This window comes from Schistocerca piceifrons, chromosome 7 (genome assembly GCF_021461385.2).
Source record: "Schistocerca piceifrons isolate TAMUIC-IGC-003096 chromosome 7, iqSchPice1.1, whole genome shotgun sequence".
Taxonomy (NCBI): Eukaryota; Metazoa; Arthropoda; class Insecta; order Orthoptera; family Acrididae; genus Schistocerca; species Schistocerca piceifrons.
The window spans coordinates 349,407,208-349,432,820 of record NC_060144.1 but is presented as its reverse complement, the minus strand read 5'-3'; the positions used below and the strand labels follow the sequence as shown (position 1 = coordinate 349,432,820).

The following is a 25,613-nucleotide window of genomic DNA, read 5'->3' as shown; positions in this document are numbered from 1 at the left end:
TATTTTACCTCTGCCACCTTTAGAATTTGAAAGACAGTGTTCTAGTCAACATTGTCAAAAGCTTTCACTATGTCTACAAATGCTATAGAGGTAGATTAGCCTTTCGTTAACCTATGAGAAGTCGTAGAGTCAATATTGTATAGTGTGTTCCTACACGTCTTGGAAATCCAAACTGACCTTCCCCAATGTCGGCTTCTACTAGTTTTTTCATACTCCTGTAAAGGACTGATATTAGTACATGGCAGCCGTGACTTATTAAACTGGTGATTCGGTAATTTTCATATCTGTCAGCACCTGCTGTCTTGGAATTGTGATTATTATATTATTCTCCAAGTCTGGGGGTATTTCGCCTGTCTCATACATCTTGGCCACCAGATGGAAGAGATTTTGTCATGGCTGGCTCTCCCAAGACTATTAGTAGCTCTAAAGAAATGTGGTCTACTCCCAGGGCCTTGTTTCGACTTCAGTTTTTGAGTACTTTGTCAAATTCTTCACGCAGTATCATTTCTGCGTCTCATCTTTCTCTACGTCCTCTTCCATTTGCATAATATTGCCTTCAAGTACATTTCCATTGTATAGACCCTTTATATACTCCTTTCACCTTCCTGCTTTTCCTTCTTTGCTTAGGACTGGTTTTCCACCTGAGTTCTTGATATTATTACAGGTGACTCTCTTTTCTCTAAAGGTCTGTTTAGTTTTCCTGTAGGCAGTATATATGTTACCCTAGTGATATATGCTTCTGCATCCTTGCATTTGTCCTCTAGCCGTTCCTACTCATCCATATCGCACTGTGTCGTTTCCACTTTTTAGACGTTTGTGTTCTCTTTCGCCTGATTCACTTACTGCGTATTTATATTTCATCCTTTCATCGATTAAAATCAATATCTCTTGTGTTACCCAAGGATTTCTACTAGGTCTCCTCTTTTTACCTACTTGATCCTTTTCTGTCTTCAATATTTCATTTCTCAACGCTACCCATTCTTCATCTACTGTTTTCCTTTCCCCTGTTTTTGTCAATCGTGACCTAATGCTCCCTCTGAAACCCTCTACAATCTCTGTTTCTTTCAGATTATATAGGTCCCATCTCCTTAAATTGATACCTTCTTGCAGTTTCATCAGTTTTAATCTCCAGTTCATAACCAATAAATTATAGTCAGAGTCCACATCCGCGTCTAGAAATGTCCTAGTATTTAAATATGGTTCTTAAATCTCTGTCTAACCATGATATAATCAATCTGAAATCGTCCTGTGTCTGCAGGTCTCTTCCACGTATACAACCTTCTCTTATCTGCGGAGCTAGTTGGCATATAAACTTGCACTACTTTGGTGGGTGTGGGCTTCGTATCTGTCTTCGCTATAGTAATGTGTTCACTATACTGTTCATAGTAGCTTATTCGCGTTCCTATTGTTTTTCTCATTATTAAACCTACCCCTGTATTAGCCCTCTTTGATTTTGTATTTATAACCCTGTATTCACCTGGCGAAAAGTCCTGTTTCTCCTGCAACCGACCTTCACTAATTCCCACTATATCTAACTTTAACCTATCCATCTTCCTTTTTAAATTTTCTAACCCACCTGCTCGATTAAGGGATGTGACATTTCACCCTCCGATCCGTAGAAAGCCAGTTTTGTTTCCCCTGTTAACGACGTCCGTCTGAGTAGTCCCCGCCCGGAGATCCGAATGGGGGACTGTTTTACCTCCGGAATATTTTACCCGAGAGGATGCCATCATCATTTAACTGTACAGTAGAGCTGCGGGCCCTCAAGAAAAATTACGGATGTAGTTTACCCTTGCTTTCAGCCGATCGCAGTGCCAGCACAGCATGGCCGTTTTGGTTGATGTTACAAGGTCACATCAGTCAATCAACAATTTAATAACAGTGCGAAACTCGGCGTTCTCCAATTTTGATGGCAGTCGACACACAAATCAGTTCAGCCGGCTGTCAAAAACGAACTGTGTGTTGTAAATTTTTGAAGTTTTTTATACGATCCTTGGAATAAATAAGCTTACCAACTACGAAGATACAACAAAAGTGTTCCATTCTTTCACGGAAATTTACCAAACTCTTCAAATCACTATAGTATTATTATTTGTTGGATAGAAAGTATTGTAAATATAAAAGAGTTTATTTATTGCTATAGGTTACAGCACTTTATTTACAGAACTTAAAGCTAAGGACTAGAAACTTGGTGCGTATGACTTGTGGTTCAGTGTCTTCCGCTCTACCGCGGCGTCAGGCGGACGTAGACACCGTTGACTGGCCTCAGCACCAGCTCGCCCACCACCCTCAGGTCCTCCAGTTTCTCCACCGTCTCTATACGGAAATTGCGTAAGATGTATGACAGCACTGTCTTCTCTTCCAGGATGGCGAACCTCTGACCTGCAAAAATCCCATAATCATTGGCCAAAATGGTACTCATTGGTATTACTTAACCTTACTTTAAAAAAATTGAGCGTTTGGTATGTGTAATTTAGGAGTACCAGATAGCACAAGAGTCTGTTCACTACCGTTGAAACCAACATGTTTTGTATGAATGTGAAACGCGCACCGTGAGAGATTTTGAGAAAATGAAACTGGAAACTCTAGTATCTGTGGTGCAGAAGGACGTTAAAAGTTAGGAGAAACTGCGCGTGAAAAATGACCAGCAATTTGAGAAAAATACGTCTGCTCTATAGAAAAGTGCATTTCATGCCAATTACAAAAAATGTATAGTTTATAAACATTTTCATTTCCCGGTTGTTCGTATAGTTAGTTTGAACGTAAAGTTGCTCAGGTTCCACGTCCGTATGTCATTTTAAAATGCACCAGAATCCTTGATGCCTTCTTCTTTTCATTACTTTTTCAGGTTTTAAATATGGGTCGTAACACAGTCGTATTCTAGAAGACTCTGACTATCGGAACCCAAGTATACGCGTATCTAGAAACCTGTGACGTATTTGGAATCAAAGATCTTATGACAAATTTGTTTACTTCTTGTTTTAGGCATATGAAACACAGTGAATGGGTTTTCTGTGGTAGAAATGCCGAATAGAGAAATTTCACCCCGAACGGATGTTTCGAGCCAACCAGCTCAAAGCAGCATCGAATAACGCTCATCATTTGGTTCAACAGCCACCAACAGAAATTCGGTGTACAGGCATACAATACATTCGCAAGCATTCCTTGCTGTTATTGAGTCTATTAAGCCTAACTAAAACCGCTGCATAGGGAAGTGGATACTGGAAACTCTGTTACTGATCAGCTGAGAGTAACCGAAGCCGAGAGAGCTGCAGAAGCTATTACCAAGGGAGCTAGGATAAATGAACGAAAGAAGAGAAAGAGCATGGAGGAAAAAGAAACAGGTGACGAACAGGAACATGGAACTTGAATGTTCTAAAACAGCGTAGTGCTAAGCTAAGAAATTTGTAGATCCTCTTTTCCGATTTACCGGAAACCTGAACTTTTATCATTCAGGCACACATTCCTCTTAAATGAATGAAGTTAAATTCACCAAACTTGTGAAATAGTGTTCTGTTTTTTAGCCTTTTGTAATTTGTTTGTCAACACCATAATATAATACACATGTAAACGATTTTCTCAAAAATACTTTGCCTAATATCGGTAATTATTTTTACAAAATTGAGCTACTTGTGCGTTTTATATCAGTATTACTGTGAGGGGGTAGGGAATTTTAAAAAAGCCGTCGGTTCAGGGACGAAGCCCCTTAAGTGCCGAAATGAAGACGAAGTATGAAGAAAGGTGAGAGAGACGGTCAACAAAGCATGTCGCCGGAAAATATTCTCCTGAGGAAGCCTCCTAGTGCAGCTTTGTAGTTACAGAAGGGATCTGTTACACAGAATACGAGCCCAAGGACTGGGAGATTTGTGTTTCCACGAAATATGGAAACTTGCAGATTCAAACAATGTAATAATCTGAAAAGCTTCTAGACAGAACTTTTCTTTTTTTTTCAGAAGGAACTGACCAACACGTAATTCAAACGCCTAAATGAAGGCTCTGAACAGGTCAATCAGACAAATCATATGCCTTTAGGATATATTGTCGAGCAACAACGTAGGGGACACTTCGCTACCAAACCTAACTTGAAGCAGTTTACTGCGATTGCGTTGACTTTCCCGGCGTAATAATTCTTAATAGTCTCCTCGGGTTTGCTACCGGATGCTAGTATCCAGTAGCTAAGCCGAGGAAACTACCAGGAACCATTTCAATGTCTGCCTGAAGGTCGGTCAAGGCACTGGTTCTTCGATGGGCAACGTAGCTATTACTACTCTAGCCTTGCCTAGTTAGGCTGCAATACGTGCCAACACAACAAGCTCCTGGAGCAGATGCCGTTCTATTTACATAGTATGAAAACCATAATTTGTTCAGAGCCGCACATATCGCCAACTTGTGGTGAAATACATTAATGCCTTCATCATAACCATCATCTCCTTCCAAGAGTTAGGTATTATAGTCTTATGTTCCATCCACCTCTTAAGACGTTCGTCTTGTTATCGCTTTATGATCGGCCGTTACTTTCTTTGGCAATCCAATTTCTGTCATTCTATCAACATGATCCTTCAACTTATTTCTATTTTCTGTTATCTTGTCAGTAACCGAAACGATTTTTAAATCTAATCTTATTGTTTCATTCTTCATTTTAACCTTTTTATTACAATTCCTTACATATCTTGTGAGCATCACTCCTACTGTCTATAAGCGTGATTGTTCTGTTTTCGTTACTGTTCATGATTTGGAACCATATGCAAGAGTACGTATAGCCGTATTTTTATAGAGAAGACAGCTTGAAATTTATTAACCTTATTCTAAATGTCTTTGTCATCGTTGAAGTCAGTATCACATCCTAGATAACTGTAGTGTTCTAACATTTTCTCATTTTCGATCTGACTGGATTCTTCCCTGTAAAAGCCATTGTCATTGTATTATTTACAGATATAGTGAAATAGTGTTTTGGTTAAATGTATATATTGTTCTTTGTAAGAACAATCAGCCTTTAGGAAAACCTATGCAATGATAAAATATTTATGATAAGGAAACCATTGGAAACTGTTGAAAAACATAGGTAATTTGACCAGAGACACAGTTAAAGTTTACTGTCTACAGAAAACCTTTGATAGAGCAGAAAGGCCCTAATTGTGAAAAAAATTAGAATAAGTTAATTTACCAGAGTACAAGTCACCCTGCCAAAGTCCTGGTTGTCTGAAAGCAATAGTAACAACTACTAAAGTTACACATTGATAAGTTTTACAAGGGTGCACATATTATTGTTTTATCTTCAATTTTAGTGTATTATGGAAAGATGTGTTGGATGATGCACTCAAGAGTAAAGTGACCCTATGATTAATTTTACTAGAAAAGCAGTGTTTTAGTCTCAAATTAGTTATGGTGTATCATGGTAAGGTGTCGCTTATTTTGGATTTAAAATAAGTAAGTCATTGTTTAGTGTGTACTTTCCATCAGTTTCGCCACGGTAAACGTAGATATATTTTATAAGTATGAAATAGTTGTATTTTACTTTAATTACATCCTTCCAATTGATGTACCTAATACTATTATTGATCAAAAATGTCACATTTAGGTACTGTGTTAATGATCCATAAATATCATTGATGTAAGTTAGCCTTTTAAGGTGGAAAACATAATAAATCCATCACTAAATAAATAAGTTTCTAAAGTTTCGTAAAGGAGTGCACTACATACGTAGATGCCCAACATAGGACTAATTATTACAATGTATAACGTATCTCGTATTTGGGGAAGACGTCGGGGACTTGAGCTAAGACAGCCTGCAAAGACCTCGTCACACAAAGAAACAGCAGAAAATATGGATTAAAATCTGCAGAGATGAAGAGATTAGCTAACACATTTAAGATTGTATATAACATGATGTAATATAAATGTTTCAAAATGAGGTATCGTAGAGAAATTATTGTTGTCTTCATCACTGATGTTACAAGTTTGTGGCAGATTACAAACTATAGCTCTTAAGATACGCATCAGACACTGTCTCAATAAACAAGCAAACAAGAAATTGGCCACCACTACGTCTACTAACTACTTTCTCAGTCTCATGACGTGACGTAGTGGAATTAAAGCTTTATCATGTCAATTTTTTTAAGTACATGGAGTTGCTTTGTAACAGTATGTAATCAGAGCCTACCATAATATTTTAATATAGAGCCCCTTTGTGGTGCAGAATGTAGCAACGTTGTCGTTGGGACTGCTTACCTATGCAGTTACGAAGTCCAGCGCTGAAGGGCACGTAGGAGTAAGGGTGCCTTCCCTGGGCGTTCTCTGGCAGGAAGTTGTCAGGGTTGAAGCGGTCCGGGTTCGGCCAGTGTTCAGGATCGCGGTGGACTTTGCGGATGTGCAAAAGTATCGTTGTTCCCTTCGGAATGTGGTAACCACCTGCCAGATGGACAAATCAAACATGAGGCTTATCATCACCATACATCACCATGTTGAAATTAAACCGCTGTGCGATAAAAAAAATTGAGATGGTCGAAGAATTCAAATATCTTGGAGACTGGATCAGCTGGAATGCCCTCGAGAAAAAGTTAATGGAGTCAGAATAAGTAAAAATGAATGACGTTCCAGCTCACCCAAAACACATATAACAAAAAGTCCCCGTCATGGAACGTAAAAATACGCATTACAATAATGCCAAAAACTACACTGAAATGCCGCGCAGGATTAGCCGAGCGGTCTAGGCGCTGCAGTCATGGACTGTGCGGCTAGTCCCGGCGGAGGTTCGAGTCCTCCCTCGGGCATGGGTGTGTGTGTTCGTCCATAGGATAATTTAGGTTAAGTAGTGTGTAAGCTTAGGGACTGATGACCTTAGCAGTTAAGTCCCATAAGATTTCACATACATTTGAACATTTGAACATTTTACACTGAAATTTTTACACCGGAAGGATACACAGAAAAAATGCTCTGTACAAATTAATGCTGCTAAGGCGCACTGCAGTATTCAATTTACTCATTTCTGCTGCACGAAGAACCGCTTATGAAAGCGGTTTGTGGAGTGCTAGTGCATGAATCGGCGAATAAGCAGATCCAGCCGTGACAAGCGAACGCAGCGCCATGTAGAGCGAAGTCAAAAGTGCAGACGAACGAATTTTAAGCACTTTATCAATGCCAAAAATGTCCCAAATCATCGATTTTTTGAATAACTAGCATTTCATATAGTCAATTAAACAATGAAATTGTTGTAGATTAATTGTTGCTCAAGCGACTAGCAGAGGAAAAAAACAAGGCAATTTTTGATGTTACAGGCATCTCCCACCAATGGGAACTTGAAATTGTTGACATTAAATATTTTATAACAATTTCTGTAGCACAGTTATTATGATAATTTTTGAATAATTTTTCATTTTACTAACAATGAAACAGCTCAATGATTATTATATCCAGTTGTTACAAACATACAAGGTGTCTGTTAGATCAGTAAATAAACATTTTACTTACATCAAGCACAATTGACAAAAGAAAAAATTTATGCTTACAGATACTTCAGTCATTCCTAGGTTCAGTTAGGCAAGATTTGAATTGAGTAAGAAATGGTCATAGCGTTGTTCGGCGTATTGTGCTGCATGGCAGGTGTACTGGATGAAATTCGTAAAATATGGAGATGCAAACATACGATGAAGAAATGATTGAAGTTAACTGTCTGATAACTTTCTGAATAATGCTCCTCATTACTGAATTTTTTCATTCTATTTTTTTAAATATATAATTTATGCGGGGCTGAACCACGCTATTACTTCCAGATGGTATCGGAATTTCTTTTCGTCGTCTTCCTAAAGACAGGGGTGTCATTATGTCAGGCCAACAAAAGCAATGACTTATTTTCTGTAAATGGTAAGGTAATAATAATAAAAAAAGTTTACTGAGTAATAATTTGGCAGCATGCAGGTAGTCATTCTACACAGATTTTGGCTTTCTGCACAATGCAACGTAGTATGGCTTACTAACTGTGAAATCATGAACACATGGGGTTGATGGCAAACCAAGGTTGGCAAATCATTCGCAACGAAAAAATCATTTTAAGAGTTTATTTATTTTTTCTCTTTTCTCTTTTTTTGTAAGTGAACCAAACCAACCAGGAAACACAATGGGTTGTGGGTGAAGCCTATATATTACATATATTACTGTTAACAAAGATGTCGAATATTCAGAAAAATAATCACCAATTAATAATGCGTATGGGGTGTAGGCAGTCGTTCTACGTGGATTTTAATGTAAACACAACGCTACATGTTATGTTTTGGTAGCTGTAAAATCATGAGCGCTTGGGGATGATGGCGAACAACGGTCTCCATACTGGACGCAAAGAAAAAGTCATTAAACTGGGATAAATTTCACCCAAATTTATACGTGAGCATCTATGGACAAACTACTAATGAACTATGAATCCTTATTGATCAACGCATGAAATATCAGTGGTTCAGTCTCACACGATGTCAATAGCTCACACTATACTCTTGCCGGGAAGTTTACTAAAAGGAGCAAAATTAATGTACCTAAACGCACTCCTATAGCGAAAATGACGCTGAAAGATACCTGAAACTTAGACGAGACAGCCCTACAGAGAATGTCCGTTACCTTACCACGCCGAAACCATAATCCCTGGCATCACTGATGCACAGAAACGGCTCCACTTTCTAAAGAATGGAGGGGGAAAGGACGCGTTCGGCCTGACCAATCATCGCACCACAAATAAGTAACATGACGTATATCTTAGACTCATCTCCCAGCAGTCACTCCGTGCTAACCTTGCTAAATTAGGGTTATCAATGGCTCTAATCTACTCGTCCTCTGTGATTACCCACGCAAGCGTTCAAACTTAAAATATTCTCATTTTCATTCAGTCACGACTACAGAAAGCGAACACAAACGCGGAAAGGATGTGTATCAATAAATAAATGAACGAGTAAGCCCAGCCATTCTCCGGAAGCTATTGGTTTGCGGAATAATTAAATACGTCACAAGAAAGTCTCCGTTATAAATAATCAACATGCCTCAGAGAATGTAATCGTAATGAAACGGTACTTACGAAACCCTTTCATGTAACAAGCTGGTACAAGGTTTCAACTTCATGGTCGGCATTGTTTACTTCTGTTCTAATAGCAGACAGTGGAGACTTGCAAACTGGAATACCAGTAGGCAAGTGGATTATTTGACAAATAACATAGAACGTTAAGGCATATTCATAACTAATTATATTCTGTGAATGTTAACGACATTCTTCCTGAACGTACGTACTGCAAGTGGTACGCTCATTGGTGAAAGAGTCGACAGATGAAATATTAAACAAAGTGTTTTACATACCTACTTCTACTTCCTGGGTAACCTTTCGGCCTACGAAAGGCACGCTGGGATAGAGCCTGAGCGATTCCTTGATCACCATCTCCAGATACTTCAAGTTGTTGAGGTCCTGCATCGATGGATTCCGCCGGGCATCCCCTCCGAAGACATCGTTTAGCTCTGCGTAGACTTTCTCCTGCAATCATTATTGCAATTGTACGGATCAGATAGTGAGAGAAGGAAGTAATGATTACGCAAAAGCGAACAGTTGCTGTAATATGCAGTATTCATCCGTGGTTATGTCGTAAGCTCCTCCGCAAGGTACTATATAGCCTGTAGTATGAATTATTAATGGTTTTTCCTACAATTAAGGAATACGTTTCCCTCAAACGTGTTACATTTTATTTATAAAGTTTCTGGTTTGATCACTTTGAAGGTGTGGGTACATAATACATTGACGGCAAAAAAATCCCAGCAGCAAGAAATAATTAACGTAGATTACAGACATTTCAGGGATTCCTTTCTCTAGGTAATGTGTTTAATTGATTGACATCCTGGGTTACTGGAAGCTCGAGCTAAGTCATTGTAAGTCTGAAATGCTGGTACAAGAATAACTGGTGTAACGACCAAAATGTTGAATGCAAGCCTGCAAGCGTGGATGAGTTTTGTTGTACAGGTGGCCGAGGTCAGTTCGTGGCATGGAGTTCCAAATGTTCAAATTTGAATGAAATCTTATGGAACTTAACTGCTAGGGTCATCAGTCCCTAAGGTTACACACTACTTAACCTAAATTATTCTAAGGACTAATACACACACCCATGCCCGAGGGAGGACTCGAAGCTCCGCCGGGACCAGCCGGATGGAGTTTCATGCTTGTTGCATTTCGTCCGTCAAGACAGGAATGGTTAATGCTGATTCTGCATGGCGCTGGATTTGTCTTCTCATTATGTTCCTCACATGCTGTGTTGGAGACAGATCTAGTGATCGAGTAGACCAATGCAACACGACAACAATCTGCAGAGCATATTGGGATACAATAGCGGTATGTGAGTGAGCGTTATCCTGTTGGGAAACACTCCCTGGAATTCTGTTCATGAAGGCAGCACAGCAGATTGAATCAGCAGGCTGACGTACAAATTTGCGGTCAGGGTTTGTAGGATAACCACGAGAGGGCTTCTGCTGTTATACGACATCGCACCCCAGTTCATAGCTTCAAGTGCACGTCCAGTGTGACTAGGACGCCGAATGCTTGCACATGCTCACCTGGCCTCTTACTAACAAACACATGGCCATCACTGCCAGCGCGGGAGAACCAGATTTCATCAAAAAACACAGCAGACCTCCACTACTCCCTCTAATGAGCTCTTGCTAGACTCCACTAAAGTTGGAAATGGTAGTTGTTTGGGATCAGTGAAATGCATGTTACAGGGCGTCTGACTTGGAGCTGCCCTTGAAATAACCGATTTGTAACAGTATCAGCTGTGTCGGAACCGCGCGACCGCAGGTTCGAGTCCTACTTCGGGGAAGGATGTGTGTGATGTCCTTAGGTTAGTTAGGTTTAAGTAGTTCTACGTTCTAGGGGACTGATGACCTCAGATGTTAAGTGGCATAGTGCTCAGAGCCATTTGAACCATTTGAATCAGTTGTGTCACTGTGGTTCCAACCAGTGCTCGAATCCCTGCCATACACCTCTCGGTAGCGCCACGTGGCTGTCCGGAACCCGGTCTTCTCGTGACCGTGCCCTCCCGCAACCACCGCTGCCAACAGTCACGTACACGGCAACTAACACTTACGACCATTACAAGGTGTAAACCTGATTTACATCCTGTAAACATAAGTAACGCCACTCTTGTGCGACTGTTGCTAAATTTGAATATATATTATTTTTCAGATGTAAAAACAAGCCTACCAACTTTCGTTTGTGTCACTAAACTCTTTCTTCGTGTTGGGATCTTTTTACCGTGTTCTGGTGTTTTAGATGAAAAGCAGTGCTTCTTTATAAAATATGCGTACATTTCACTTATGGCATTCTTGGCTCTTTTTTACCTATTCTGAAAGCCACTGCTTTTTCCTTCTTTTTTATCCTAGAATCGAAAAAACGTCGCAATTTTTCGCGTTTTTTAAGCTCCTTGTTTCTCACCCAGTGTTTATGTTACCTTCACTTCGTCTCACTTTTTAATACTTCACAAGAGAAAGACTCCTTTAGTTTCACTTGTTCCGCACTCACCACAATATTTATTTTTATTTGTTTGTTCTCTTTGTAGGTTGACAACTTGTGAATGTGATAAAATAAACCTGAATAAACCACAAACACCAACGTCAGTGTATTAGTAGTGTAACGTAGATTAGTGTCCGGAGACGCTCTCTGGGGATGGATCCTGTGACTACGGACACCCATACTCCTATTTATTGGCCTTTGGAATTAACTATTTAGCCAGAGGACTGAGTAGCTACACATTTGATATACAGTGTGATATATGCAGCGTAGACATTGGAAATTAATTCCAGGTAAATTTCATGGTGCACTTTGTACGTTGACGCATTCAGTGCAGTCCATTTACCACAACTTCTTACTCTGTAGCCTTTATGTCTGACTTATAAATGTGATATCCGCTTCTTGCAGAAACTGAGCAGTACTGACATAGTCTGTTGTGGTCAGCTGTCGAAACAGGTCCGTCACAGATGAGGGTTTGGAAATTAAGGCTCTGATCAAGGCCTTAAGAAACTTGTGCCGGTACCTATCATAGCGTGAACACCCTAGTGTTACATGGTTGAGGTCTGTAATCTCAGTTGTGTGGACTTTGCAATTTGGAGATGGCTGAACTTTTATCTTATAAAGATGTGAAGGGTAACAGCTGTGACACAACCGGATGCACATATGGTAATAGTATGACGTCTGGGTAGCTTTATTTGAAAGAACCATGTTTTTCGCGAAATATTCTGCATTTTTGCGACATAACATCTTCCTTTGGACTGTTGTGAGTTCTCACACGTCTGTGAATGTGCTAATATATGTAACACTACTAATCACGTAAATAGGTTGTTTAAGAGCCGAGAAATCGGTCGCGAATAAATTATCAGTTAACATCGGTGTGTATCTGTTGACAGAGGGAGAGAGAGAGAGTCAGAGAGAGAGACAGAGAGAGAGAAGAGAAAGAAACAAAGAGATTAGATTGTGGCAAAAGGGGGATAGAGAGAAAAGTGTGTGAGTGCGTATGTGTATGTGTTTGGGTAGGTGTGGGCGACTGCAGAGCAATGAGGATGTCTTAGATGTCCAGCAGAGATGTGAGCGATGGCGGTGGGACAACAGTTTTAGGTTCGATTGTAGAAGGTCGGAAGGTGATTATGGGAAAGAAACTACGAGAAGATAGTAGAGGTGAGAGGGAGGAGAGGGATGGCGTTGGTGATGGTGGGTGGATGACACTTATAGAGGTTTGAGCATATGGCTAAATTTTATGTTGTATTAATCGGTCTATTAGTTTAAAAAGTACATGGTTAGCTAGGTTGGTCTCATCGTTTATGAGTTGTTTCTTTTCTGTTACAATTGAGTGAATTTTTTGGTAGCACTTTGTTGGGCGACAAGCTTTTTGTTTGTTGTTTATCCTTGTGTTTCTGGTTGTAATTTTGTGTTGGTAATGGTGAATGTGTGATTTGTCCTCTACTTCCATTCTCTTACATGTTCTTTGTAACTTATGTCAAATTTTCTCCTAATTTGACCTATACATTTCCCATTACACATTACATTTCAGTTGGTGTAGTCGTGATTTATGGTACAGACCTGATTTTCTGCTGATTTTGGAAGGAATTTTAAAAATGAATCCCACTTTTTATGAGCTATATTCACGCTTTTGGTATTTGAAAATATTTCATATCATGTTGTTGTATTTGTATACTACCTTCTGTTTTCGTTTTCATTCTCACTGAAGTATAATATAAAATACAGGTATATGATTACATCTCTACATATGTCACCCACTGACTGTCGCTCCAACCCTCCCACTCAGTTCCTTTTCACCACTACCATCTTCTTCCAGTTGCTCTCCCTATAATCATTTTCCCACACGCAAATTCGAACTACTACCCTCGCTTCCCACTTCACTCACATCTCTGATGAACTTATAAGACATATTCACTAATTTACGCTCACAAACACAATTTCCCCTCTCCCCCGCACACACACACACACACACACACACACACACACACACACACACATCCACACACACACACACACGCACACACACACACACACACACACACACACACACACATGATTATGACAAAAATCATTATACCCACTTCTCTGCTGAACATCTCAGACATACTCACTATTTTGCACTCATCACACTTCCACTCCCTCGCCGCCCTCACAAACAAGTCTTTTCTCTCTACTGCCCCACCACGCAGTTTAATCTTTCCCTCTATTTCTCTTCTCTCTCCACGCGCGCATAAACACAAACACACACATAGAAGACTATGATGAAAAAACAGCGTCATTCACAGGTTAGTAGCACTCACAACATACACGGAAAACAAATGAATAAACATGAACACTGAGCTGAGTGTGAAACACGTGGAAGTTTTACAAAACTGAGGTGAAATGGAAATAACACCAAAGCATCGTCAGCAAAAGTGGTTTCAAAAAATGCGTAAAACTGCCGGGGGTTAGTGTGTAACTGAGTTTTGTTTCGACTTCACCCTCCGCTAAAAAAGAAGGAAAAAGCAGTAGTTTGCAGAATATGTGAACAAGAGGCATGACCACCGTAAGCACGCTAAACACAAATTTTATGCGGAAATTAAGTTTTTAATACAAAAATACAAAAATGTACCAACATATTATTTGTCCGTATTTGAAGAATGACTGCAGAAGATGCTTTATTAGTAAAAACGAAACGCATCTGGTGTAAAATACCATTTTATTGAAGTATGGTTCAAATGGCTCTGAGCAGTATGGGACTTAACATCTATGGTCATCAGTCCACTAGAACTTATAACTACTTAAACCTAACTAACCTAAGGACGTCACACAACACCCAGTCATCACGAGGCAGAGAAAATCCCTGACCCCGCCGGGAATCGAACCCAGGAACCCGGGCGCGGGAAGCGAGAACGCTACCGCACGACCACTAGCTGCGGACGACTGAGGTATGCTTAAGACGGGAAAACAATTAATAGTTGATTATATCAACTGTTGCGGAACATGGACATGGAAGCGAACATGTAATCTATCACATTTTGGGAAGAGTGTTAATGTCCACAGGTACAACACCTGGCGTAAAAATGAAATTCAGTATCCATAACTAAGTTCTCAGTGACTAAGGATGGAGTTTAATACTTATCTTCAATCATTTGCCAAATAAAATAAACTTTACGAGGGGTAGCAAACAAAATTTTGAATCATATCTTAATTAATTTTTTCGGAATAGTTCCTTTGGTTCAACAGATAAATATTTTGTTAGGCAATGGAAGCATCTTTAGTGCAACAGAAAATAGTTTTCCATTTTTAACATGAGTTAAGAAGAGGACTTATATATTGGTTGTTATTAATTATTCAAGAATCGTGCTGCTCAGTAACACAAAAAAGTCATATATTAGTGGTCTGTAAGAAGTCACATTTCTGATAACTTCGACAGAAACTATTCACGTATCTATGACACCTACTAAAAAGGGAAGTACATTACTAAGGAAATGTACTCATGTATTTTCCATTTCACCACTAATTTGCTCACCTGAACATCTGGATGATGGCCCAGCAGAAAAAGCGTCCAAGCCATTCCAACCGACGTAGTGTCATGGCCCTGGAAAACAAAAACACTGTGTTACAGTCGGCGGCTCCACGTCATTCATGAGGTAAAACTGTAATAATTGTCTATGTAATGATAAATTAGACGTGAAAATGTTTTCAACCGCATACGAATGAAAACCACATGATCAATTAAAACAGATACCTCATCCTCTCGGAAACGACTAAGCTAACTCCTGGAGGAAATACAATCGATATTCACTGACCCCCATGTATGCTGCATCATTTAAGACATGAACTTACGGCATGAACAGTGTTGCTGTTCTCGCATAAATTACAGGCAGATGGAATCCTATTGTATATCGTGGGTACATCTGCCTGAAACCTATCGAATGGATGACTTCGACTGAAAAACGCTGTCTGTCGTTACCACCCCCTTCACAAAATGTAAACGGTCGCTTGGCGTAATGGTGTAGTGGTTATTACCACAACGTTATAAAGAGCCAAATTGGTTTTAGCTATGGATATTTTACTTTTTGTGTGTTTTTAGAACTTTACTCATTTATATCCTGCAAGAGAGCCCACTCCTACTTTTTTTTTTTTTTTTTCGAGGGTAAAGTGGAGGTCCAAAGCATTCTAACCGCAGGTTTTGGACGCTCTATTTTAGTACCAGCCTTCCCGTTCATAGGGCAAAGATTAAATGTCAGTGTGACATTAGTAAATAACTGCCTTTTCATCGAGCAAAGGTAAATGCAGAAATATAAAGATTAAGTTTACCTGCAGATGAAGAATGGCTGTTATTTATATTTCTTGTGTACCGCCGAATAATACGAGATGATAACTGCACCTCAGTCCTCTGGGCAATGAAGTTGTGCTTGGAACTCGACACGTATGAACTGTTTCTCGTTAAACAACGCGAGAATTAATGTTTTAGATTACCATGGCTAAATACGTAACATGATAATCGATATTTTCTTGATTTCATGTCCGTATCGCTTAGATATACGGCTGGCAACACTTAAGAGTCCTCACTTAAACGTTATCATTAAATACGCCCCGCAGACCAAAGGAAAAGTATGAACTTAGTTTAGTTTGAGCTATTGTATCTTTACAGATCCAGCGAGTGAACATTGTGCCTGAACTGTGGTGGACGACCTGCTTAACTAAGGGTCTACGGGTAACTGAGAGATTAACGATAGTGATATGAGAATCTAATTAATATCTCATTGAGTTCAATAGTGTTCAAGATATTTAAACAATGCTTCTTAAGTAACTCAGTCGTATCAGACAAAATGAAACAAGAATGCCGAAACCAGGGTCAACGTGAATTTCGAATTAAGTTTCATTACATATAATACCGTCTATATCTGGTGAACGTTTTAGGCAGTCCTGTACGTTACAGACAAAGAAAAGGATAATCTTCCTCTCAGCGATGGCCACCGTTAGATTTCAGAAAAAATTATTCTCTTAAGTTCATTTGGTATTGGTAGAAACAAGTATTCTTCGCTGACCTCAAACATGAACGTGTCGACTTCCTCTTGTATCGCCTCATCAGTGAGTTTCTGTGATACCTCAGAAGCTTCCAGCAGCATGTCCAGAAACGCCACTCGCCGCTTCCTCCCTGTAAAAAATGATATCATTCGTCGGAGAACTTCACGTAATTTCGCTTATAAGACACCAACGGAAGTCGACTTACCAAATTCGTCAATACTGTCTGATGTTGTCTTCTGCTTATTTGATTGCCTCGACAATCTCCTTTCATTAATTACCTGAAAATGAGAGAAAAAGTTATTTAGCAATTTATTGTGAAACAATGGACGTTTATGGGCGCAGGAAATTGAAAAATAACCTATGACTCTAAAACTCCATGTAACTCATTGGAAAAATAAATCTTTCTTAAGTAATTCTCTTTGAGCCTGTACGAGATGTATGATGGACGAAGCAAAAGTGAAGCACAATCTACCTCGAGTACCGGTGCTCTAACTTTACTCGTCAGTGTTTCGCGCAAAGAATGCAGCCCCTCAACCGTATAAGTTCATTGAACATTTCCGTTGGGCTTTCTTCCGGCCTATACTGACGGACGTGTTACGATCCTGTTAGAGTGCTCTGAATTCATCCGATGTCTTCTGTGATTCCTGGCCGAATTAAATTCCAAAGACTTTACTGACACTCCATAATATCTCGCAGTAGTGTCTTGCATGCTGTTAACTTTACGGATGTACCGCAACATTCACGAATACAAGTGTTCAATTCACTTTCCCTACGGCTAATATAATTCTTCGTTCCAAAATATGTAGCTTACAAATATTACTCCTACTGTTCTAGAAACGACGAAACTTTCTTTCTTTATTTTACATGCATCAGAACGGAAAATTAGGTCCAAACACTGGTAGACACCACGACACCAAAGGTTCTGAAATTCAGAGACTAGGATGAGAATTTTTGTGCTCCGGTCAGTTTGCTTCTCTCAGTTTATGTGGTGAACACTCTGAGGAAATGAGATGTGGAAGGTTTTAACTTTAGAGAACGAATTCCATGTAAGACGTACTAAATGAAAAGAATATTTAGTTAGATTGATACCGGTGTAAAAGAGAAACGTTGCTCTTTCTGCGGAGCTGTGACCATAACTTAGTGACAGCGCGGCTTATAATTTTGTAAGTAGAGCATTATTTTACTCTATAATGTATCACTGAAAATATTTGAGCGTAGGTTGCCTAGAGATTAGTGCGTCACCACTCGCCAGTCACACAGCAGATGATATTTCGTACTGAGCTGCAACACGATTGAGTAACATACTAAAATCTATATTTCAAGCTCAGTTCGACGTGTTGCTCTGCAGGGTTTGAGAAATTTTTGCTACCCACACATGACTTTTGTTATCATTATAAACACAGTCCACGGTTTCTTGCGTTCTTGAAACACGTCGCAGACATTCAGCTTGCTGTATGCATTCTGAGTATTTACGTTAAGCTGTACATTCGGACATGCTCTGCTTACTTGTGGCGTTTTAGTATGAAAGTACCTTTTTAGTGAACCCTTGTAGGATTTCCACATTCTTAAAGAACTGTTTTCCCGTAGCAGTCTTCTTGTAGATAAAATCGCTGTGTAGCCACGGCGACAGACCTCGCTTGATAGTCATCTCACTGGTACTGAAAAGAAGTAAAATTTCCCTCTTTTAAAACTATGATCAGTTTATGGTTGCTCCGGTAAATCTTTCTGATACTACTGGCATATCTAGAATCAGCTCATTTAAGGATTTGCTTATTCTTATAAATGAAGTTTCCGGGTACTGAATCTTGACATGTGATTAGATGCAAGTTACGTACAAGTTCCATCTCTTTCCGACTTACAGGGTGAATAGGGTGCTAAGACGAAAGTATAAATTAATTCATAGACGCAAGCAAAAAGCTGCGAAAGCTTACCTGTAGACGGCAGACACGTACGCAGACTGAGAGCCTCTCTGGGCGTCTACAGAAGTTCCCATCGCCGATTCTAGAAAAAAAAGACAAATCAGCTGTACAGTTAACATTACCACTCCAAGAACTTAAAAAAAAATTGGGAACAGCTGAATGGGTAGCTTATAGTGGCAGTCGTTATAGAGAGTGTCCGGGCTAGAGGTATACAAAAACATTTGATAATATTTATTTCGGCTGGAGCCATAGTAATCGTAAATTTTTTGAATGATGCTTCCGCCATTTGGCTATAATAATTTTTATTTTATTGTTATACCATCGTTAGAAATTGTCTGGTATTACTCGATCATTTAGCTTGTCTCATACGTTGCCAGTTTAATGAATAACCTACCGATTTAACCACTGAATTTTTAGATACTATTATCAGAGTGACCGAACAATTGTTGTTTTATACTTGAGAAAATACTTTATACTGTGCATTTATTTTCTTATAGAATTTTACCATTTTCTTAACCGCATGCAAATTGCAGTGCAGATGTTGACGAAGAACTTACTCAAGCTATTTCACAATGCATGTTATGGATGAGAGTACACTAATTTGATTAGTACTTCAATAAGTTTTATAACATGGACTCTACAGAAGTTTTATTTATTCGTCAGATAGAATGGATTTGAGTCCAATAATCTCGTGAATTTTGGTTCCCATCCTTTGGGGACCCACTTCTTCAGACTACCCCTTCCCCCTCTGTTCCCTGTCCCTCCCTTCCAGTGTCACGTCTATCTGGTTTGAATTACTTCTCACTTTCTGTTGACTCCACAGCTGCATCCATGTTCTTCCCCCTTCCCACCATTCCGTCACCACTGTGTTGTGGTTTTCTTGGTGGACTGTGCTGCTGAGAGGGACATTTGGGAGTGTCTGCGTACTGCTGTTGCTGTTTGCAACGATACATATTACTACTCGCCTATACAGCGCATCATGATTTACACAATTAACTGTATTATAAGGTAGAAATTCCATGTTTGTTACAAATATATCATGACACGACTCTTGACGATGTTTACATGTGAACCCTAATAATGGACCTCCATGTAAACACTGTTAAGTACCGATAAATACAGAGATAACGTAACCATCACACGAAATAAAAAGTTCAGCTGCCTTGCTCCCTAGCACACCACATATCACATTGGGCACACTGCGATGTCTCTCTGACGATCTCTGGAAGATCACTTCATCTATGCCCATGTCACTTGTTTTCCACAAAGAATACTGTGGCGCATACCTGTTTACTGGTTAGCAGTTCATATAACAGCTACGCTTTAGGGTCCAGAAATGAAGGTCTGCAATGCATTCAGGCATTTTAGACTTGTTCTCACTTTTATTAATTACAGATCGGGCCTATGACCAGGTACGCTTTATCTACAAGAACTTGTAATTCATATCTGTCTGACGTATTTCGAAATATAAATGAGATAAATAATCACGGTATTTTTATAGTATTTTTCATGGTTACCCTGTTTCTTGTTTATGTGAATTATACTTCTATTGTTTTTGTACTTGCCTAAGACTGAAATCTGGATCGTATAATAATAAAATAAAAATTATTAGAGTCAAATGGCAGCAGCATCATTAAAAAACTTCTGCCTATATTTCAGTATCTGTTGAGGTTTGTAACCATATTTCTCTAACATTGCACGCAGGACCTCAAACATTTTTACGCATGTATGTACACTTCAGCGTGGGCACCGTCTGGAGCTCGACAGGTATCGAAACGGTACTCCATTTCGAGCACATGTTCATAAGCATGAGGGTGTTATGGCCTCTACTGCATCGTAGATCCGTTGTCTCTGGTCTGCCAGATATCGAACAGTTTCCTCAATAAGCTCCCACGCACCGAAATCCAGTGGAGTCAGATCGGAAGACAGAGGGGACCAGGAAATAGGATCCCCCTTTTCTGCCCCAGCACCGGAAACGTCTCATGGAGCGATATGGTGACATCACCATAATAATGGGTCGGGGGGTGGGGGGGGGGGGGGGGGTGGCACCATACTACTTGGAAATGACTCGGGAGGCATCTGTGGATCTGCATAGTTCACTGACATGTCGAGATAATTGTGCCCTCTGATTCGTGCGCATACGCCATACTACTCAGTGATGTACATGAAACGGCGAGGAACACGTCTTGAAGAGTCTCCCTACCAACAGTGTATTTACCCAACAACATAAAATATTCATTTCTTTCGTTATAAGGAGTTGTTTGTATATACCTCTATCGCCGGCCGGGGTGGCGCTACAGTCTGGAACCGTGCTACGGTCGCAGGTTCGAATCCTGCCTCGGGCATGGATGTGTATGTTGTCCTTAGGTTAGTTAGGTTTAAGTAGTTCTAAGTTCTAGGGGATTGATGACCTCAAAAGTTAAGACCCATTGTGCTCAGAGCCATTTGAACCATTTTTTATAACTCTATCCCGGACACCTTTTACCTGAAAATATTCTCATCCACGTTATGCCGCATCGGTGGTAAAGAAATCAAACATATACAGGCGAGAAAAAGTGTTACTAAAAGATCTGTAAATATGGACGTAAATTGTTACTTCAATTAGAATTGAAGGTTGCTTTATGTATAGTTTTGAACAAAAGGATAACGATTAACTTCGAGAGGTTATAGACAGCGCCTTCAGAAACAATTTGGGAATAGGAACCAATGGCCGACAACGTCATCCGACAACTCCACATGGCGTCGAAGATACAGAGGCCAACGCTTGCCGCTATTCCACCATTTCGTTAGGAAAATTGCGTTTGTCCACTGGCGGACTGCAAGAGGAATTTTACAGTGAGACCGATAGTATTCAGGACCTAAGACAACTTAGAAAGCGTTCGTGCCCGCCGCAGCAATGCTGTAAAGACCACTTACTGCAGTTGTTACGCCAACATTGTGTTTCACGTTTACTGCATAAGGACAGTCTAGAGGCACGTACTGCATCCTATAACTATCGACACCGGATAACACATGACGTACAGTTTGAACCTCGAGACAGCTCGCTACAGCCCATCTAAGTTTGTCGATATCCGCACAACGTCAGCGTTTAGGGACACTGAGCGTAGAGGAAAGGTGGAACGTTAATCTCCGCTGCTCTGGCCAGAGACTGTTATTCGGCACTGACAGAACGCTGGCACTGAAGGAACGCTGTGTTTTTCTCCGCCAATGACTACATTTTGATGATACGTGGGGTCAGCACACCGCTCTCCGGGCCGTTGTCGGTTTTTCAGTTGGAGCCGCTACTTCTCGATCAGGTAACTCCTCACGCCTTTCGAGTCTTCCTATCAAGGGAAAAGCCCTGGCAGTGCCGGTAACTGAACACTCTCGTACGGGAGGGAGGGGGGGGGGGGGACTAGTTGAAACATACCTATGGTTATATCTCGTAAGGCCGGTCGTCCCGTTCAGCACATTTGCTCGATGGGTTTTCTGTGAGAACTCTCTGAGGAAGTCAGTCCTTTGGCAGTGTGCTGACAAATTGCTGCAGACAGTCGTGTATGAAAAACACATGCTCCATCTCCAACATACAAGTACAAAAAGGTTGTTCTCAGTTTCAATTTAAGACTGTCTTGCGATACTTGTACTCTCGATCTGTATCTCTAAACAGCAGGAGCACTTCAAACTAAGGACTCGATCGGTTTTCACGAGGTGTCCCACTCGACTCTTTTATATAAATCATCCATGTGGCAAGTGATTCTACTCGCCTTAAGTTCTGAGGGAAAATCGAATCTCCCTCTGCAATTTACAGTCAGTTGTTACTAAATAGTGATGTTAGTATAGTTGTTACGAAGATTACGATTATATTCAGGTCAGTCTTCTACGAACTACTGGGACCTTTCGCCTGACTGAAAGCGGTTGTCTAAAACATGTCACTTCCCGATTTCTGGTGTAAAAATAAAGTGAGACACAATACACTTATTGAGTCGTTTACGGAAAATATCCATTGCCTAAATCTGTAAGTCCAAACAGCTGTTTGAAGATCTCACAACGAGAATTTCACTCCATTGAAATCATCATCAAACGAGCCAACTCCGTTAGTAGCGTTGAAGGGAACGATTCTTTGATCTGTTGCAGCTGAAATTACTATCTACAGAACCACTTCTTTATGCCCCTCCCGTTTCACACTGTTTTACACAGCACACACACACACACACACACACACACATATATATATATATATATATATATATATATATATATATATATATATATATATATATGAGGGCTGTCCAGAAAGTAAGTTACGATTGATCGCGAAATGAAAATCACAGTGAAAATCAGAAGTGTTTCATTTGTAACAGTTAGCTACACCTTTCAGCTACTTCTCTACGTAGTCACCGTTCTGACTCAGACATTCGTCGTACCGTTGTACCAACTTTCTAATACCCTCATCACAGAAGGCAGCCGCCAGTGCTTTCCGCCAATTCTCTACGCTGGGCTAAAATTCGTTGTCTGTGCCAAAATGTTGTCTTCATAGCCAGCGGTTCGTGTGAGCAGAGATGAAACTCCGTGGGAGACAATTACGGGATGTATTGTGGATAACCAAACATTTCCAATGAAACGATGCAGGAACATCTTCATTGCCCCTGCAGAATGAGACTGAGAATTGTCTTGAAGAAGAAACCGCACGACAGTTATGTAATGTTGGTTGCATAGCTTCAGGGGAAAATTCTCACCAGGCCCTCGTACTTGGCGGGAGAAACTATTTTCTATAACATCTTTACGCGCTTACCAAGAGCCCAGGAATGAAAAGAGCGGCATAATTCTACCTAGAGTCATACTAGAGACACTGCCCAACACATCTTTGCAAAGCTTTATCGGATTTTCATAGTCGTTTACATTTCGCGACCGATCGAGAATAACTCAGGAAGTATGATAGGAGCTAAAAAGTTTTGGGGGGACAAGAGTTGCATGGGGCAACGGGGGCTGTAAAATGACGTTGGTTTTTCGTTGCTAGGTGGGGTCGCTTCAGAGATCCGAAGGTCATCCTTGTTTTTTTTTTTTTTAATGAGATGCTATAGTTTGAAACTTATTTTCAGATAGCGGCTACCGAGGCGAATCCAGTGATGTGTAACTTGGGGTTCTTGAAGGTCAACGTCCATTTACAGAAGGTGTTCGAAGTGATGAGCATTGGTATCAATGCAGTGCTTCATCTTCTTATCATGGATTTAGTGGTATTCCTTACCACATCGGCCCTTAGCGAAGAACATGCTCTCACAATTCTCTCTCAAATATCGACAGGTGTAGTTGGAACGTCTTTATAAACAATGACTTTTACGAATCCCTACAAGAAAAAATCTAGAGGCGTCAGGTCCGGCGAACGAGCCGCCCACGATACATCTCCTCCGTGTCCAATCGAGCGTTTTGGGAATTGCCTCTGCAACTCATTTCTAGTAATCAGCGAAAAATGTGCCGTACACCCACAGTGTTGATACCACATTCTGTTCCTTGTTCCTAAAGGTATTTCTTCCAACAAGAGACCTAATGTTTCTTGTAGGAATGTGGTGTACTTCGCACCATTAAGATTTCCTTCGATGAAGCAGGGGCCTATAGTTCTCTCCTCTAAAATCCGACACCATACGTTCACCGACCACGGTTTTTGGTGTGCAGCTTGCCGCACCTAACATGGATTTTCAGTTGCTTAGTAATGCATGTTATGCAAATTAACGTTTCCATGGTTAGCGAGTGTAGCCTCGTGAGTAAATAAGATCAAATTAATAAGTTGAGCCCATCGGCAGAATTCAGTGCGACGCATACAATCCGTATCAGTTTATTCTTGGTGGAGACTGATGTGGTAAGGATGATATTTATGGCGATGGAGAACACGAACAACACTTATCTGTCTCATGACAGATTCCCTTGCGATTTGAAGCGAACTAACACAAGAATCTCGAACCACCGTGGCAAGAATACCAATTTCCGTTTCCTCGTTAGTAACTTTCCTTTGCCGGATGAGTTTCTGATGCGTTAAAGATCCAGTTGTTCTTAATTTATCATGCACATATTTTAATGTACGATGAGTAGGGCGAGTAAGTTGAGGATATCTTTCAGCGTATAAGTCTCTAGCTCTAACCGAATTTCGTTGGAATTCTCCGTAAATGTGAAGCAAATCGAATTGTTCTTCGAAGGAATACATCAGTCACATTCGCTTGATTCGGTGATACTAGTCTTACCGTTCATATTAGTGCTGTATTGCGAAACCGTCGAATGGTGTTTACATGTCAATGCCACATTACATGAATATACCGCATTCGGCGAATATTTACTATTTGCACGATATACGAGAGAGAATTGTCAGAGTAAGTGCTTCGATAAGTGCCGAACTGATAAGGAATATCACCCAATCCATGATAAGAACTGTATTGATACCAATGGTCGTTCACTTCGAACACCTTCTGAAAATGGACGTTCATGCCACCTTTTTGACCTTCGTTGACCTTCAAACAGATTACTGTTACACATCAGGGGATTCGTCTCGATAGCTGCTATCAAAAAATAAGTACCAAACTATAGCTTCCCACATAAGAAAACAAAGTTAACCTTCGTATCTCTGACGCCACCCCATATAGCAGCAAAAAGCAAACGTCATAATATGGGCCCCATTGTCCCATGCAACATTTGTCCCTGGAAACTTTTCAGCTTCTATCTTATTTTCGGAGTTATTCTAGGTGGCAATAGTTAGTGACTCACCCTATATATATTAATTTTTGTCTAGGACAAAGGACTACATTGTCCCAGAAATAAAGTAAAATAATTGTGATCCCACAGTCTGACCGAGATTTTCGGTAAGTTCCCCTTGGTCACCAGGCGAATGCTGGAACTGGAAATAGCCTCCCGCATATTCCCAATTGAGATTTTCTCTGTTCTCTTCCACCCTTATGTGATATTTGGCTGAAAATAGGTTCTAAAACAGATTCCCCCCCCCCCCCCCCCCCCTGCTCTCGTGACTTGCGATTGAAAGAAGTAAAAAAAAATGTTTGAGCTGCAGGCTGACAATTATTATTATTATTAATATTATATATTTGAGTTTAAACAATTATTTTGAGTATTTTAGGGTACATGATTTAGCCATATCTAATATGTATCACTAATGTCATATTCTTGCTATCGGTTTA

At 40.2% G+C, this 25,613-nt stretch overlaps 1 protein-coding gene across 1 annotated transcript in view; it reads right to left on the bottom strand.

Moving 5' to 3' along the window:
* Window positions 1–2,224: 2,224 nt before the first annotated feature.
* LOC124805694 (cytochrome P450 4C1-like) overlaps window positions 2,225–25,613 on the bottom strand; it is a 40,732-nt gene continuing 17,343 nt past the window's right edge. The window contains exons 5-12 of the mRNA XM_047266264.1: window positions 18,472–18,541; window positions 18,072–18,198; window positions 16,742–16,818; window positions 16,561–16,666; window positions 15,036–15,104; window positions 9,331–9,502; window positions 6,229–6,408; window positions 2,225–2,382 (exon numbers count right to left, since the gene is read on the bottom strand). Of these exons, the coding sequence (XP_047122220.1) occupies window positions 2,225–2,382; window positions 6,229–6,408; window positions 9,331–9,502; window positions 15,036–15,104; window positions 16,561–16,666; window positions 16,742–16,818; window positions 18,072–18,198; window positions 18,472–18,541 (959 nt within the window). The remainder of the gene's footprint in view (window positions 2,383–6,228; window positions 6,409–9,330; window positions 9,503–15,035; window positions 15,105–16,560; window positions 16,667–16,741; window positions 16,819–18,071; window positions 18,199–18,471; window positions 18,542–25,613) is intronic.